The sequence below is a fragment of the Thermobia domestica genome, chromosome 13, assembly GCF_964235325.1.
Source record: "Thermobia domestica chromosome 13, izTheDome1.hap1.1, whole genome shotgun sequence".
Classification (NCBI taxonomy): Eukaryota; Metazoa; Arthropoda; class Insecta; order Zygentoma; family Lepismatidae; genus Thermobia; species Thermobia domestica.
The window spans coordinates 146,664,278-146,681,431 of record NC_137466.1 but is presented as its reverse complement, the minus strand read 5'-3'; the positions used below and the strand labels follow the sequence as shown (position 1 = coordinate 146,681,431).

The 17,154-nt window shown below is 36.2% G+C and overlaps 1 protein-coding gene across 1 annotated transcript in view; it reads right to left on the bottom strand.

Moving 5' to 3' along the window:
• The window catches only part of LOC145668623 (endothelin-converting enzyme 1-like), a 438,357-nt gene that overhangs the window by 63,643 nt on the left and 357,560 nt on the right, over positions 1-17,154 (bottom strand). The window contains exons 11-12 of the mRNA XM_081736665.1: positions 10,001-10,099; positions 3,195-3,272 (exon numbers count right to left, since the gene is read on the bottom strand). Coding sequence (XP_081592791.1) covers positions 3,195-3,272; positions 10,001-10,099 — 177 coding nt within the window. The remainder of the gene's footprint in view (positions 1-3,194; positions 3,273-10,000; positions 10,100-17,154) is intronic.

Here is a 17,154-nt window from a genome sequence, read left to right as displayed (position 1 = left end):
CAAGGTTCAAACTGGGCTGTAGTGCCAGAGAGAAAGAAAGAAACGCCCTTGTAGTGTTTCGGAAGGAGCATCGTAAATCTTAATTTAACAATGAGTGGTATTATAAAAGAAATAAAAATAAGAAGTAATCAGTGCTATTTTCAAATCAACATATTGAACGTATAACGTAACCGAATGTAACAATGATAATCATAACCACGTTATTAACCAGTCTTTTGCTGTAAACTGGCTGACCCACAAACTTAACATTGTATAGAAGGGCAATTTTAAGTGAAAACTGACTTTAAAATAAAGATTACAAGCATATCTTGCATATTTTTTTGTGATAATAAGCATGGAAACCATTCCAAATACACGTTGAAATCTTCGTTGCAGCAGCTTGCAAATAAATAAAATTTAAAAATCAAATCACCATTTTATTTTCATCCGTGAGCTATAGAAATATTCAATGGCACATTGTAAGAAGATTTCCTGAGGAAATGAAATATTTTAGCAAATCAACAAAGTAAAGAACAAAATTTAAAAAGAAAACATTAAGACAATTACCAACATGAAACCTCTATTTGCAAATTGTAGAAGAAGACTATACCAAATTGAAAAAAAAAAATTACATTCTGAAAATAGAGGGGAGGCGGTTGTGTAGAAGACATAAAGAGTAACAGAAGACCAACAAAAGGAAAAGCTGCAGTGTATGAAGAAATTGTCTATGAAAACGCTACTTCAGTAATAATTTGTTAATAATATGAAATTTTCTTTTTGTTGGTTATCAACTATTAGTTTTCAAAATTATTATTACTTTATTAGCTTATTAATTAAATAACTAACTAACTAACTAACTCTATGGCTTATGGAACCCGGAGGTTCAATGCCGCGTTCACAAAAGCTCTCCACTGACTTCTATCCTTAGCTAACTGCATCCAGTTTCTACTCTGTATTCCAATCTCTGCGAGATCCATCTTAATATTGTCCTCCCATCTGCGCCTAGGTCTTCCTAATGGTCATTTTCCGATTGGTCTTCCAGTCAAGACTTTGAAAGCGTCTCTACTTTCTTCCATTCTAGCTACATGACCCGCCCAACTAAGCCTCCTAGATTTGACGACCCTAACAATGGTGGGTAAACCATTCCTCGTTATGAAGTTTCCGCCATTCCCCATTCCAGTTCCTCTAGGGTCCGAATATATTAATTAAATAGTAGTACTAATTAATATTGGTTATTATATTACATTCAATAGGAAAAGAGAACTGATAACACCAAGAAATGTATCATTGGACGTTCGAAAATGATTTATTAAGACCCTGGTATGGAGCGTGGAGCTTTATGGATCAGAGACGTGGACATTGAGAAAAGATAAAATTTCCAAGCTGGAAGCATTTGAAATGTGGTGTTGGCTCAAAATGCTGCGCATATCATGAACCAAAAGGAAAAAGAATGAAGATGTACTAAAGGAAGCTAAGGAAGGACGACAGATCATGAAGATGATACGAAAATTAAGAAACAGCATGCTTGGATATTTTATTCAGCACTCTGATTGGATCAACGTGTTGATAGAGGGAAAGGTAGAAGGAAAGACAGGAAGAGGAAGATCGATAGAATATCTAGATGCAGATAGAAGAGAACTTATCAAAGTATAAAACAGCTCTGCCAAGAGAGAGAAAAGTTTTAAAAAATTCCATGTTGCCCACCAACCTATGATTGAGATGAGAAAGAAGAATTATACATAATGTCTCCTACATTAAAATAAAAGTCACTGAAGAGATCTATAGCTTCCCATAGAAGGATTAAAATGTTAAGGAGGTTGTGGTTTAAAATGTTCATTGAGATTGTTGATTATGATTTAACATAGTTTCTTACTTCAAGATTATAAATATGTTATGTTGGTTGTTACGTCCCATAATATAAATATTACTAACATTGTGTAGATCTTCTGTCTTATATTGTACTTGCGTATTCTTCCTGAGGTGGGTCGCAGGTTCTACCCCCTTTAGATAAAAGCTCACTTAGCCAAACAGGATGGTAAATCAGCCACTTGCATGGGGAACAATAGCATACGTTAGAAGCTTTTGAAAAAACTGGAAAATTGGGAGCTTAAAGAAGGAATACACTAAGAAATAGCGGTGTTAGTATTTGTGCCATCTTTCTTCCTTTTTTTTTTTAGTGTGTTGATTTACATGGGGAATAATTTTCAGAGCTGCCCTCCAAACGAACACTTGAGAGAAATTTGAAACAGTAGAAGTACATCAACAACGTTGCCAAACTTACAAGACAAACGAGCGAAAAAAGAAACAATTTAAAGAATTATAACACGAATAGTAATAATTATTCAAATTAAAGGGTAAAAATAATAATAGAAAAAGATAAAACAACGTCAACAACAATAACAACAAAACGAAACTTAGCGGCAATCTGACAACACTGTACCCTCAAATACTGTGATATGTTGTTCTATAGCGTGAGAAATGACACTGACAAAATTTCATAGGTGGGGTTGACGATTAGATGGTGAGATTGCTAAATTTAGGTCAAGCTTCACGACTTCTCGCGATCACTGTACGTAATTAAGGTTCCAATAAAGAGATAGTCACTTGCATATACGAACTAATATCTCTCTGATAAGGTAACATCTTGATCGCTTATAGTGAAGAGAAACCGTGAGATTTAATCACATTTTTTATACACATTACTTGACGAGAAACGTCACTGAATTTGTACTGCTAAATATTGCTCTGTGGGATATCGCGTCGGCACTTTTGTGTTATTCAAGAACTTACCGTCTATGAAGAAAGAACTGAAGCTAATGCCATTGGCCGAAAGTGCCCACGCTTGGATAAATATCCAATTACGCTTTTTATACTAATTTGAGGATGGTGAATCGAATGGAATTATTTTTAAACAATTCGTCCATTGGGGCAAATGTGAGATATAAATAAATATAAATATCGCAACTTTAAGATCATTTTGCTCGTGACACAATGGATGGATTTATTTAAAAATATCTTCACTGCATTTAGCCTCCTCAAGTCAATGTAAAAAGTTCAGTTAGCATTTTCTCCAAACATGTGCACTGTCTACTAGTGGCATTAGCATAATCAGTTCTGGATCCAGTAAGTTTATCATACATGCATATAATAGAAGACCAAATGCCTCTTAACATATATCAATTATTACAGTAACATTCCAGCATATTTCTACTTACCCCTTCGTATTCCGACGCCAGGGCTTCTGGATCTTTTATATATTTTGGGTAGCCAATTTTGTTTCCCATGGAATCTAACTAAAAAATGAAATGTAGCAGAATTCTGCACCAACAAATTACATTACAATATTAAAATATAGTTCGTTAGAAATCAGGTCTATTATATAGTAATGGATGGCCTCCGTGGAAAGAGACAAATGCTAGAATATTTGCTATAATTATATAATGGCAGTGTCTGCTACATTGACATTACATTGTTGTGGCCAAATAACTTAATAATTTCTAAAATCGTATAATAATTATTTTTTTTTTTTCACTAGCATTATCCAACATACAAAATGTGGATCTAAGGTTTTAAGGGCTCCCCTTTGATTATTGCAATCAATGTCCAAAAATTTAAAGACTCAAATTTTATCAATTACAAACATTATAAAAAAAACAAGCTTCTTTTAAATTAAAACCCTAATCATTTTACCAATATTTACATATATTTGTGACCCCATCACTAGGCCCCTCAATTGCTCTAGGTTTGTACAACTCCTCGTAAAGAGTAGCTACCAGCGGTGTACGCAGGGGGTTTCAGGAATTAAATCCTCTTTTTAGCAAGATATTATGTAAAAAAGAAATATGTACCATATTAAGATGTGTGTACAAGCATATGAAATGATATGAACTTGTGATCTTGAATCTCCCCCTTGATGCGATTCTGCGTACGTCACTGGCAGATACTAATTACCAAGATGTAACGATAAACTAATACCGTATTAGTTTCTACAATATAATTACCAAGGTATAGACACATGTTATTAAATGCTTCTGAACAATGTGATAAATGCATTTAGACAGGCGAGTTGTACTCTTCACATCAGAATGGTACTGAGTAGGGGTTTCAAATAAGTACGAAGAGATCCAAGCTTTTAAACACAAGCGTTTCTATCTACATTTAAAGAAGAGCTCGTCGGTTTGATTCCCAGTGGGAACGCATGTGATTTGGATCCTACGTGAAGCTGTAGATCCACTTCTCACGTAGCTTCGCTGCTGAAACGAACGCTAAACTTAAATTCAATCCAAATGAACCAACTATTTTAAAGATATTTTCATTTTCCACATCGGAGAAATATTAAGTGTATAAGGAAAAGTTGAAAGCTGCCTAGAAAGCAAGCACATCTATGGTAAGTCTAAGCTTATCTGTAATCTCTCTTAATAGTCTTAACTTTAGAGATTTTCTCTGTGTATAGCTTTAAGTCCCTACGCTTAGACGAGATGTAAGACCGAAAAATTCTCAAAAAAAAAAAAAAAAAAAAAAAAAAAAAGTGTGCGCATTAGAGTTAACCTTACAGATGATTTCTGTGTATGGCTTTGCCAAGTATAAGTTCTAAGTCATGTTTGACGGGTGTGTCACTTTAGAGGAATTTTAAGGGACTATCCTTATATTACGTATTGTTGGCAACTCTGAAGCAAGTTTACAATCGAGGAACTAGCAATTTTGTTATACCCTTGGCTAGATCTGCAGCCGTGTGAATGCGAACTTGTGCAAGCCTACAGACTTAGACTTCGAGGGTTGAGTTAGCTATTAAAAGTCTAGAATGCTATTAGGATATGAGTTTCCCTACGCTCTTTCGTATCACTGCTATGAATTATTTCTGACCAGTGGGGTACACAAAATTTCGTCAAGGAGGAAGTCGCATTCCCAAGTTCATATCATTTATCATTTTTCCAAGTCAGATGTTTGTAGACATCTCTTAATATGGTAAATGTTTATTGTTGCATAATATCTTGTCAAAGGGGTTAAAACTCCATAAACCCACTTGCGTACGCCGCCGTTTTTGACTTTAATATCTGCTTTACATTCTTTCCTTGTGTGTGCTGCATAATGATAGTGTAATTTTTTTTTTTTTTTTTTAAATAAATAAATAGAAGTCCAACGACTACAAGTCAGCTATAATGTATTGTTCAGTTCACGAAATCCTTATAAAGGATTTTATTTTTTAAACGAATAATCGGGCCACTCACTTGTTATTCCTAAATTTCAGGATCATACACTACAGTAAGCGGCATAATTAAAAAGGATTCCAGACACCCTACAAATGCTTTCTGTCCGTCCAATGTCCTTCTTACAAGAATAATGTGTCATGAGTTTGAAAACTAATCTCTCAAAAAAATTACAATGTCAAATATTACAAATATTACGTTTAATGTTTTGTAATTTATATCCGAGTAAATTCTATGAAATAAACTCTGTAAATAATAAACATATATTTAATAATATTAATAAATATGACAATTTCTTACAAAGTTTCAGTTAAGCAATTTACAAATTGGGCTTATGCAAAATTCAAGTTACGAACGCATTACATGTAAGTTAATATATCCTTAATTTAAGATATTTCTTAAGTACTATTGAGATCAGTGGCGTACGCAGATATTCGTCAAGAGGGGCGTTCAAGCTCCCAAGTTCATACAATTTCAGGCATTTATATATATACTCTAAACCATATCAGATACATCTTAACACGGTGTTTATCTTATTTTTGCATATCATCTTGCTCAAGAGAGAGTTAAAGCCCCGAAAGCCTCCTTGCGTGCGCCACTGATTGAGATTCACTATTATAAGTGTTCTGCCATTACTGGTCACACATTAATAAACTTCCATGCGCTAAAGTTCTAAGTTAATATTGTTTTCTTGACGTATGAGTTATATGTTTTACTACCGTTCATTAAATTTTTGTCCCTTTCGATCTCTCTTCGTTGTTTTTTTCTCATCATATCTTCTATTAGGTTGCTGCGAATGATATTCATTTTTACATCAAGTAGGAAATTCACCTCAGCAACAAAACGCAGGGATATAATAAGACCATGCGTCCAACGTTACGAGCTATATACGCACCCAACAAGCAGGCTGTGAGCACTCAGACAATCAGGAGGTAGTCCGTTGTTGAACAAGTTCTTATGATACTGTGGCATGAACAGCACATAATTGGGAGTGTCTTTTCTTTGTCAAACTGAAACACTCTGCACAGCAATCTATAAGAAAATGGCGAATGGATGTACTAGTCGCCAGTAGGTTTTTCAAATGTTGTTCTCAGCATTTCAAAATGAGCTCCGTGGGCACCCACCAACACCATGTACGAGTTAACTTCTCAGGACCCGTGGCAATAAACACTCGGAAAAATGTTCGTGCTTCTGCAGACGAGATACGAATAGAGCACACCAATGTCGTTCTGCAGCTCCATGCAATTGGAAAAATGAAGATGTTGGACTTATGGGCGCCACGTGAATTGATACCGGCCAACAGGACTCACCGCCTGAATGTCATTCGGTGGCTTCATGCAATCGGTAAGGTAAAAAGTTGGACTCATGGTGCCACATGAATTGATACCGGCCAACAAGGGCGCCGATTTCTCTGTAAATTTGGGGAAGGGGGCATTCAGATGCAGAAGGTATATATATCAGGATTTTAAGACAAATTGCACTCAAATTATGCCAAATATTTTATATTCATAAATAGAATAGGGGGCCCACATAAGCTTTGGGGGGGGGGGGCGGATCGGTCCCTTGCCGACCAACAGAACTCACAGTCTGGATTTTGTGCAATTCCCTGAGTGTAGGAAAGGTTTCTACATCGTATTGTTACTTGAGATGACAAATGCACCTGCTATGCAAATTGTAAATGGTCAGGAGAGTCGTTGAATCTTGAACAATGTTCAGGACCGTTTCCAAAACCTCTAGGAGATGTTGCTGTTGCAAATGGTGATACATTTAACTTGATTCATCATGTATTTCTCAGTCGAGGTGACGCCAAGATCTTCATAAAATATTGGACTCCATGAAAAGCACCACAAATTTGTCCGCAAGCATTTATCAACGGTCAAGAGACATGATATCTTCATGTTGCACCTTCACGTGTTGGTCAGAGGTCGATGCAGGCTCTCCATAAGTCGCAGTATCCTCACCCACTGTATTCCTTCGATATTTCTTTCACTGACCTACACCTCATTCGCCATCTCGAGCACTTCTTGGAAGGGAAGATTTTCCATAATGATGAGGCAGTATAATGTATGTTTTTTAGCATCGCGAACTAAAGACTTATTTTATCACGGAATCCAATCGTTGGCTAAGCGAGTGGTTCTCAATCTTTGTTGGCTGACGTCACACTTTACTGAACCCTCAAGACTTCGCGACACATTTGTTTGATTTTTTATTAATAATAACATAAACTGTAATTAATTTATTATTAATAATATAAGTGTAAGACTATAAGTATCTATATTAGTAGTGCATCTATGTTGTACTCAGTATTGCTGCAACCGTTGGAGGTGTCGATCAGTACACTCTTTCAGAATTGATTTTAACTCGTTAGTAATTGCTTCAAAGTGTTTAAATACTAAAATTGTATTCACTCGCGACACACTCTATAAGATACGTGACACACCGGTTGAGAAATACTGAGCTAAGCCATGGCAAAGGTGTATTTTTGTAGACGCCAGCTATTTGGATTAACCAGGTATTGTAGTTTTCATTCTATTTTATTTTGGAATTTGTAAATTATGCATCTGGAGTAGATTTTTCATTCGCACTACACTAATATTACGAATGTTATTGAAATTAGCATTCTATATTCAAGGGCGCCGATTTCTCTGTAAATTTGGGAGGGCCCATTCAGATGCAGAAGGTATATATATGAAGATTTTGAGACAAATTGCACTCAAATTATGCCAAATATTGTATACTCATAAATACAATAGGGGGCTACATGATCTTTGGGGGGTCCCGGGCCCCCACGGCCCCCCAGGATCGGCGCCCTTGTTCATATTTATGATATAATTTTCGGAACTAATGAAATAAGCATTTTTCAACTTATACGACATTGGACAAAGAATGCTATTAAGCATTGAATTTCTTAAAAAGTTCATGTGACCATCTACTACATTCTAGTAAAATGACAATATTGAATGACGTAGATTTTTTACGATCTCCTTGTTTGAAATCTTTTCAGAATGAGAGATGGAGCTTCCTTATAAATATGGAGGAACAAGGTTTACATATCTTAAGCACATATATTTATATTGCAAACTGTAGTGAAAATAGATAACAGTAATTTCTCTTGCACACAATTATTGATTTCTTAAAGAAGTACTTAGGTCTTCTTTCATTCCTACAAAACTATGAAAACACATTCCCGGTAGCTATTGATTGAGCAATTAATAAAACTGAAAACCTTCACTCATGCAGTGTAAGTTAAATCTGGCTTACAACTAAATAAAGATTTTATAATTTGTACTTGTTTAAATACTGTAAGCTTATACATTCCAAAAAATATTCAATTTCTCCAGAATATTTTTATTTTCATCTATTTAATTCACAATTTTTTACTTATAATTTCCGATAGTAATGGAAATAGTAATTACTTTTGGACACAATTGGATGGTTAGTAAAAAAATCGTTATCTTTTTGTGGATTAACGTAATTCAATCGTTTTTCCTTTATTATTTCTAAGATTTTAAATCATATAATGGCAACGCACGAAAATGTACTGCATTCGGTTATATTTGGTTGGATTACATTAAGTTACGTTAGATTACGTTACATTAGGTGTGCAGTATTACTACACGGAACCATAGTATAGGTAGTAGTAGTAGTAATAGCAGTCAGGGGTAAAAGTGGATCTGAAAAGGTAAGGGGACAGTAGGTAGCGGCAGGACGTCACGATATTCCCCTGCCTATCTTTGCCAATTGTAATTTTTTAGAAACTGGGGGACGCCGTGTACATTTTTGGAGGTGGGGGACGGCATCTCCCCACTTTCCCTCTCACTTTTACCCCTGGTAATAGTAGTAGGAACGGGTTTGAAGCCCCGCAGGGGTTGGTTGGGTTGTGTTCTCGACATGGAATGGGCAAATTAAAGACTAGCCCAAATTTTTCTGAACATTTTCAATCTATGGGGTCGTATAATAAAACAAGTGTATGTCTCCGGGAAATCCATCCCCCTTTTCTTACAGTGCCGCTTACATAAAAGCAACCAACAAATGCAACCACCTTCTTAACTTTCACTATTCCTCTTACCTGACTTTCACTCATTACTCCTCACAAACTTAAATAAATTCTCCAATTGACCCGGTAAATTTCCTAAAATTGGTCTGGCGATACAGCACTTTTTAACCTCAATTTTTGCTCTACTTATATGTTGAAATCAAGAATTTAAACATTCAACAAGTTTCATCAAGGCAGATAACTATTTCTAAAATGCCGATGGTAAGAGAAAATATTGTACATTAATTAATTGTTTGTTCTGGATTTCTTATTGGCTGCAGTACAGTGGCGTATCGTGCTAATGTACAACAGAGCTGCCTGCTACTTGTGCTTTCTTTTAAAAAGGTATTCCACAAAATCTCATGATAATAGTAGTAAACTGATTAATACACTTCCAAATTTTTAGAAATATATTCTTACTAGAACGCACAGAGAGTGCTGCTGCATAGAAGCACAAACCACCATTGACACTATGTTGTTGCAAATAAATGCATTTTGTTTGTTAAATTCACAATTTTACGCCTTTTTCAATTAGATATATTTGAGTGTGGTATTACTTAAACTTATTCATTTATTTGTGTCACTGGAGTCAACCACTACACTCAATAAAGTGTACTATATGATTCATGTGGAAGCATTGTATCTCCTTTGATGAATTGTGAGCGGTTAGGGTAAAAAGTCTATTTTGTGATAAATCATGCACATTGTTCATACAAAATCACTTGTCTTTTACTAGTAATTGAAATTAACGACAACACTGCAGAAATCACCCCGTTACCTTTTCGATTACGTCATTTCTTTTTCCTTCATCCAGCCAATCCTCTTCTCTTATTACTTGTTTGAAGGCGCTTTTTAGGTAGTTTACCATCTGCAATGTCTGAAAAGCAATAAAAATTATTGACAGTTAAACAATTTTCTACAGGTTGATCCAAAAGTCCCATTTTACCCTCTACGTTTAAGAGATGAAAGATCTCATACTAAACGTGTCTCTTTTCAGATATAGTGATTCAACTGTCATACGTTTTATTTACGGGTGCTACCCTGGGAGACGAGGGGGACCGCCCCTCAAAGTTTGACTGGGTCCTCGACTTCGTGTTAAAATTTCCATCGGTTGCTAGACAATAACTAACAATGAAACAAACACACATACCAAAACGCCTCTTCGCCCTCAAACAGAAGACAGCGTCACTTTTTTTTATTGCAGGTACCTCTCATTTTTATATTGTACTACTTGTATTTAGTGTATTTTATTGTTTTTACAGATAATGGGATCCATGGCCGATGAATCACCCCATACCGTTGGGGAACGGATTGTAAATGGCACCGCAACCCATGAGACACCTCATTCAGGTAGACCAATAACAAACATCCAAAAGAACTTTGCAGAAAATTTTAACAACCCTTCCTCACCCAAATAAACGATATTGCGACGGGAGAAGCTTTCTTGAAAAACAGGTCGCAACGTTGCAAAAAATTTCATACCGTACCAGAAAACGAACTATTCTCTGTAATTAAAATGATGGCGTACACACAGACACTCTGCACTAAAATGTTGTCTACAGCTTCTTCAGTTCTCATCTTTTGTTCTTATATTCCGTGATAATTTCAGAAGATTTTCTCTGAGGGGAGGGGGTATTTAATATATTGGGGTGAAAAGTAATTTTACGAAAATACTGGGAATGTAAATTAAACAAGGTAGGATATATATATGGTCCCGGAGGGAATTTCGTGGCTCCGTGTGAAAAATTCCTCCCTGGGCCACCCCTAAAATCATCACTATTTATGGCGTGTTCACTTCAGTTCCATCATCACCTACATTCGCAACATACAAAGGAATATTGGGTTTTCGGATTACCCTGTATAATACACAATTTTAATTGTTTTACGAAGACAATTTTAGTAACATTGAAAAAACCAATAAGTGAGCCCAAATTATATGATTACGAAACTAATAAAGTGCCAGCGAAAGATGTAGGCCCAATACAAGCAAAATATTTGAATAACAGCAAATGATTAATACAACTGTGAGAACAATTTTAAGTGCAAGTGTACAAATTTTGGTAAATCTTTTTTCTTTTACAGGTGTTGATAAATAAAATACTATAAAACTCCCAACGAATTGTATGAAATACCGTAACGAAATAAAGTTCTTGCGTTGCTGTTGTAGTTAGGTACAGTTCCCATCTAGTGTCCAGAAGAGGACAAATTTTACGATTTGAGAACAGTGTTGATCAGAGTAAATAAATGGGTGTAATATCTATCTACTCTGGTGTTGACACAAATTTTGCGCCATCTTAGTTTTTTAAACTTTTTGATTTATAAGGTGAATAGATTTTTCTGTTTTCTTTTAAATGAATTGGAAATTTAACGACTCCATTTTACTGATTTTTCTTCCAATCTATTTAAATGTCTCTTACTTTGTAAAAAAATAATTTTATTGGGTATATCTAATTTTAATATTCAAAATTTAAATTTAACTTTATTGGCATTTATAAAGGTAACCAAAAAAGTTCTATCGTTTTTGTGGAGGTCTGGGTTCCATTGGCCCTCACACAGTAAGATGGATGTGAATTGACATAAGCCGGTCAGTGGTTGGTGTGGTTATATCTAACACTTTACCTGATTGTGGCAGTTCAGTTACACCTTGAATTTACGTAAGGACAGAGTGAACATGAGACCTCAACAGAGCGTCATAAGGGCGTGTATGCTGTACAGATTCAAACTGGGGTCAAACACCGCAGCTGCGGGGCGGAAGATATGCCAGACCTTTGGTGAGGTTGTCGTGACTACGCAAACAGTGCAGCGGTGGTTTAAGGACGGTTATGAAATACTCGAAGACGCACCACGTGTCGGAAGACCAACACATGTACCAAATGAAGATCTTCAGGCAGCAATTGAGGCAAACAGTAGCCAAACATGTGAGGAACTGGGACTAGAATTCAGTGTGAGCGGAGAAACCATTCGACAGCATCTCCATCACTTGGGAAACACTATAAGTTGGTTTGATGGGTCCCACATGATTTGACGTCAGGACAGAAGACAAAGCGAGCAGACACCTGTTTTTGTTAGCTGCCTCGTCTGAGGAAGGAGCCATTTCTGGACAGGGTATTGACATGTGATGAGAAGTGGGTCCTGTACGAAGCTCCACGCCGTCATCATTGGTTAGCATACCATGAACCGGTTCCAAAACAGCCAAAACCTGCACTGCAGCAGAAGAAGGCCTTCTTGTGTGTTTGGTGAACTGCTCGCGGCATTGTGTATCGGTAACTACTACCACCTGGTCAGAGCATCAGTGCAACTGTGTACGGTTAGTAGTTGAGCCGTGTACAAGAAAACCTCAAACCTCTGGAGCCAGCACTTCTGAATCGCAAAGGAGTTTTACTGTTACAGAACAACGCTAAGTCCCACGTGGCTAGGATGATTTGGGACACCATTCTACGCCTTGGATGGGAAACACTATTGCATCCGCCACACTCTCCGATTATTACCTGTTCCATTGCTTGGACAATTACCTTAGAGGATGCCAGTTCAAATCCCTAGTAGAGGTGCAAAATGCATTTGATACCTTCTTTGCTTCACAGCCCACTAAGTTCTACCGCGATGGAATCCATGGCCTTCCAGAACGTTTGCAGAGGATCGTCGATGTCAATGGGGACTATTTTTGATCTTCCAGGTACGTCTTAGGTTACATATTGATGTTCGAAGTTGATGGGTGAAAAATTGACAGAATTTTCTTTTTTACCTTTGTTTTGACTTAATGAAGAAACAAATAAAATCACAGAAGGGTCAATCCATGCTAAGTGATCGAGAAAAAAGAAAAATTGCCGCTCGACCTTTTGAAAAAAAAAACTATTTTTTTCATGAATGTTTATCGTATATCAGGGTACTTCAAATCCACAATTAATTATTTTTTACAACTTCCCCTGGTGACGCAGCGGCTGCCACCATTTTGCACTTTTTCGAGTTTAGGCGTTTATGTTGTTTAGAATATCTCAGCATGTATTTGTCCTATCAAATTGAAAATTGCTGGACGTCTCCAACTTATGCAGATCTCAAGCTTTGATTTCTTAACATTTTTGCCTAAAACTACTTGAAGAGGGTGAAATCAGGGCCTACTGTAGCAACATTTTTGGACATTGAAGACATGTTTGGGAAGAGGAAACAACTGACGTAGAGGTCTGAGTTCGTGTGTGCATATAGTCCGGGATCATAAGATAATACACCAAAATTTTCAGACCTGTAGCTTCTCCCAAAGACCTGGAAAAAAATCGTAAAGTTGGGGAATTATGCCAATTTGGCATGTTTCACTGTCCAATATCTCTAATGGGCCTGGATAAAAAAAATCTGAAATTTTGGAAATGTTTAGTCCTTTAGGATACCATAACACACAACAAAGCGTGTTTTGCGTTTTTGAGCAGAAGGGGATCAAAGTATTAAGTAATGATGCCATACTCTGGGAAGTGTTTTGTTAACAAATTCAACTGGAAATTCATTCTTGTGAAGTGAAATAAAGTAGGATAAATGGTTAGTCCAGTCAAGGCTCTCAAGCTCGTTTCTTTCCTCTAGTTGTAACACTGTCTTATCACACCCACAGCAGCACTGATGAAGAATGCTGCTATCAGCAGAAGGCGAGACAAGTCGTAATGCACACTTGACAAAAAGTCCATAAGTACTAATTGTTCTTGCTGTTTGCTATATCAATGATATTCAATCCTGTTTATTCTTGTTTCAACTGAAAATAAATAGGATAAATGGTTCTTCCAGTCAAGGCTCTCAAGCTTGTTTCATTCCTCTAGTTATAACACTGTGCTATCACACCCACAGCAGCACTGATGAAGAATGCTGCTATCAGCAGAAGGCGAGACAAGTCGAAATGCACACTTGACAAAAAGTCCGTAAGTACTAATTGTTCTTGCTGTTTGCTATATCAATGATATTCAATCCTGTTTATTCTTGTTTCAACTGAAAATAAATAGGATAAATGGTTAGTCCAGTCAAGGCTCTCAAGCTTGTTTCATTCCTCTAGTTATAACACTGTGCTATCACACCCACAGCAGCACTGATGAAGAATGCAGCTATCAGCAGAAGGCGAGACAAGTCGAAATGCACACTTGACAAAAAGTCCGTAAGTACTAATTGTTCTTGCTGTTTGCTATGTCAATGATATTTAATCCTTTATTCTTATTTCAACTGTCAACTCATGTAGGAGACTGTTGTCCTTTCGTTTGATCTTCATTCCCAAGTCAGTGAACACTTACACGCTGTAAACACTGACTCCAGAATGATTCTCTTCTGCTCAAAAACACAAAACACGCTTTGTTGTGTGTTATGGTATACTAAAGGACTAAACATTCCCAAAATTTCAGATTTATTTTATCCAGGCCCATTAGAGATATTGGACAGTGAAACATGCCAAATTGGCATAATTCCCCAACTTTACAATTTTTTCAGGTTTTTGGGAGCAGCTACAGGTCTGAAAATTTTTGTGTATTAACTTATGATCCCGAACTACATGCACACACAAATTCAGACCTCTACGTCAGTTGCTTCCTCTTTCCAAACATGTCTTCAATGTCCAAAAATGTTGCTACTGTAGGCCCTGATTTCAGCCCCTTCAAGTGGTTTTAGGCAAAAATGTTAAGAGATGAAAGTTTTAGCTCTGCTCGAGTTGGAGACGTCCAGCAATTTTCAATTTATTAGGAGAAATACATGCTGAGATATTCAAAACAACATAAACGCGTAAAATAAAAACAACGCAAAATGGTGGCAGTCGCTGCGTCACCATGGGATGTTGTAAAAAAAAAAAATAATTGTGGGTTTGAAGTACCCTGATATACGATAAATATTCATGAAAAAAATAGATTTTTTGGTGATGGTCGAGCGGCACATGCTTGATCACTTAGAATGGATTGACTCATTTGTAAGTGTAACTTCATCACTAAACAACAAGGTGGATACGTAGTTCCCTTTCTGTTTTTCATATCCTCAACCATCAGTGTCGAGGCTTGAGGGGAGACAGGGTAGACAGCGTCTACCCTTTAGAATTTTATATGTATTATGCCATTAAGCCTAAATTACTAACTTAAAATTTTGTAATTTAAACATTCTGAACTTAAAATTTCCTATAATTTATTCTGAACTTTTTAAAAAATGCTTCCATATGAAAGACAGAAAGCAAAGCGTCTCGCGAAAACTTGAACTGCTGCATCCATTTAACTTGCATCAACCTACAGAAGCGTAGGAGAAACAGCCATGTGAGAAATTAAAGTCCAAAGACTCGCGCTTTGTAGTAGTACGTGTGAAAAGACATTTGCGGTTCTGTCTACGTTTGCAGGACTGCCTATCTTATTCATTTTAAGCTGGATTTGTAAGTGATAGAAACAGACCGCTATTTCTTCTTATTTGTTATTTTAAACCATCTTTCGAGCTCTCTCTATAAAATGTTAAACTGTAATAACGTACCCTTGAAGAACATTAGTACATATATATTTTGTCCCTATGTGTCTCCAACATCAGAATTGAAAAAAAGACCCCCCGTAACGAAAAGTTGAGATGTATTGGCAATTCTATCACTTTTATATTTTTCGCGAGAGTGACAAGTACTTTTACATGTCCCGGTAAACGACCCCCTCCTGAGACCCCCCTGGTCCGAATTAAAAAAAAAGCTTCGCCTTGGTCTGGGGCCTAGACCAAGGTACACGTGACCAAATTTTGGTAACTCGGTCTACTCGTCTGGTCCCCAGGCTGCACACAGACATCAAGACAGATAAACACACAAACAACTCTACCGGTATTTTATTTATATTAGATTCTTCACTCAATAATTATGCAGATGAAAGTTTTAAAAAAATACAAAAATCTGGTCATTGTAGAATTAATAAATTATAGAAAATTTAGTATGTATCAACAAATTCTTCCATACGGCAAACTGAATGACTTGATATCCAACTTTTCTAATATTTTTTGCTCAGATCAAGAATGAACTTTTCAACTTATGTTCCGATGGTAACAAATACATTTCTCTTCCCTAATACTTGAAATATATTCTCAGTAATGAACCACAAAGCGTATATCAGGAAACAACAAAGCTGCTAAATATGGTATTGAGCGTTTCATCAACTTCAGTTTTTTTTTGAAAACATTCAACGAGTGCCCTAAAAATAGTGAATACTAACTTAGCAAATAGCATGACAAATTACGGACACTTCCTAAATTACGAACAATCTTAATAAAGAACTTGGTGTGGAAGCTTTGTAGGATACCTGAATCCAAAGAAAGAGTTATTAATATTTTCGTCGAAATGAAGAACAGGGTATGAAGTTCATTTACAAGACTGTAAGGTATTTGGTATTAGGCATTAGGCTAGATGTAAGGTGTTTGTGTTTTACTTCTATTGTTTTTTTTTACTGTACAGCTTATTTCTAAGGTATTTAGACATGACTATCCTTAAGAGGGTATGAGAAAGTAATGCCCCCATTTCTAGCAAATGTGGTACCATTCAGAAATCTATACTTCGAACAAAAAAATACTATACACGAAATTTCACTAATTATAAAATTTTATACTTAAAGGAACAGAATAAACATATATTGTAAGGAATATTGAAAACTCAAACATTAATACTATATTTATGAATTATCAGGGATCATCTTACTGGGAATACTGATTAGTGTATATCAGCATCCTTTATACAGTACGAAATATCAGTACTAAAAATAGAAGTAAAAAACAAATACCCTACGAATACTATATATACTATTTCTACCTTATATACAAGTCACATTGTTTACTGCGTGGAATGCACATAATCAGTAAGATCTAGAATTTCACTTTATTCAACGAGTGAACCTTTAGCCTCATTATTACGACGACAATAGTCTCGGCTTTGATGTCTTTAGGAAACACTTCAATCAATTAATTGTTGTTGACGAA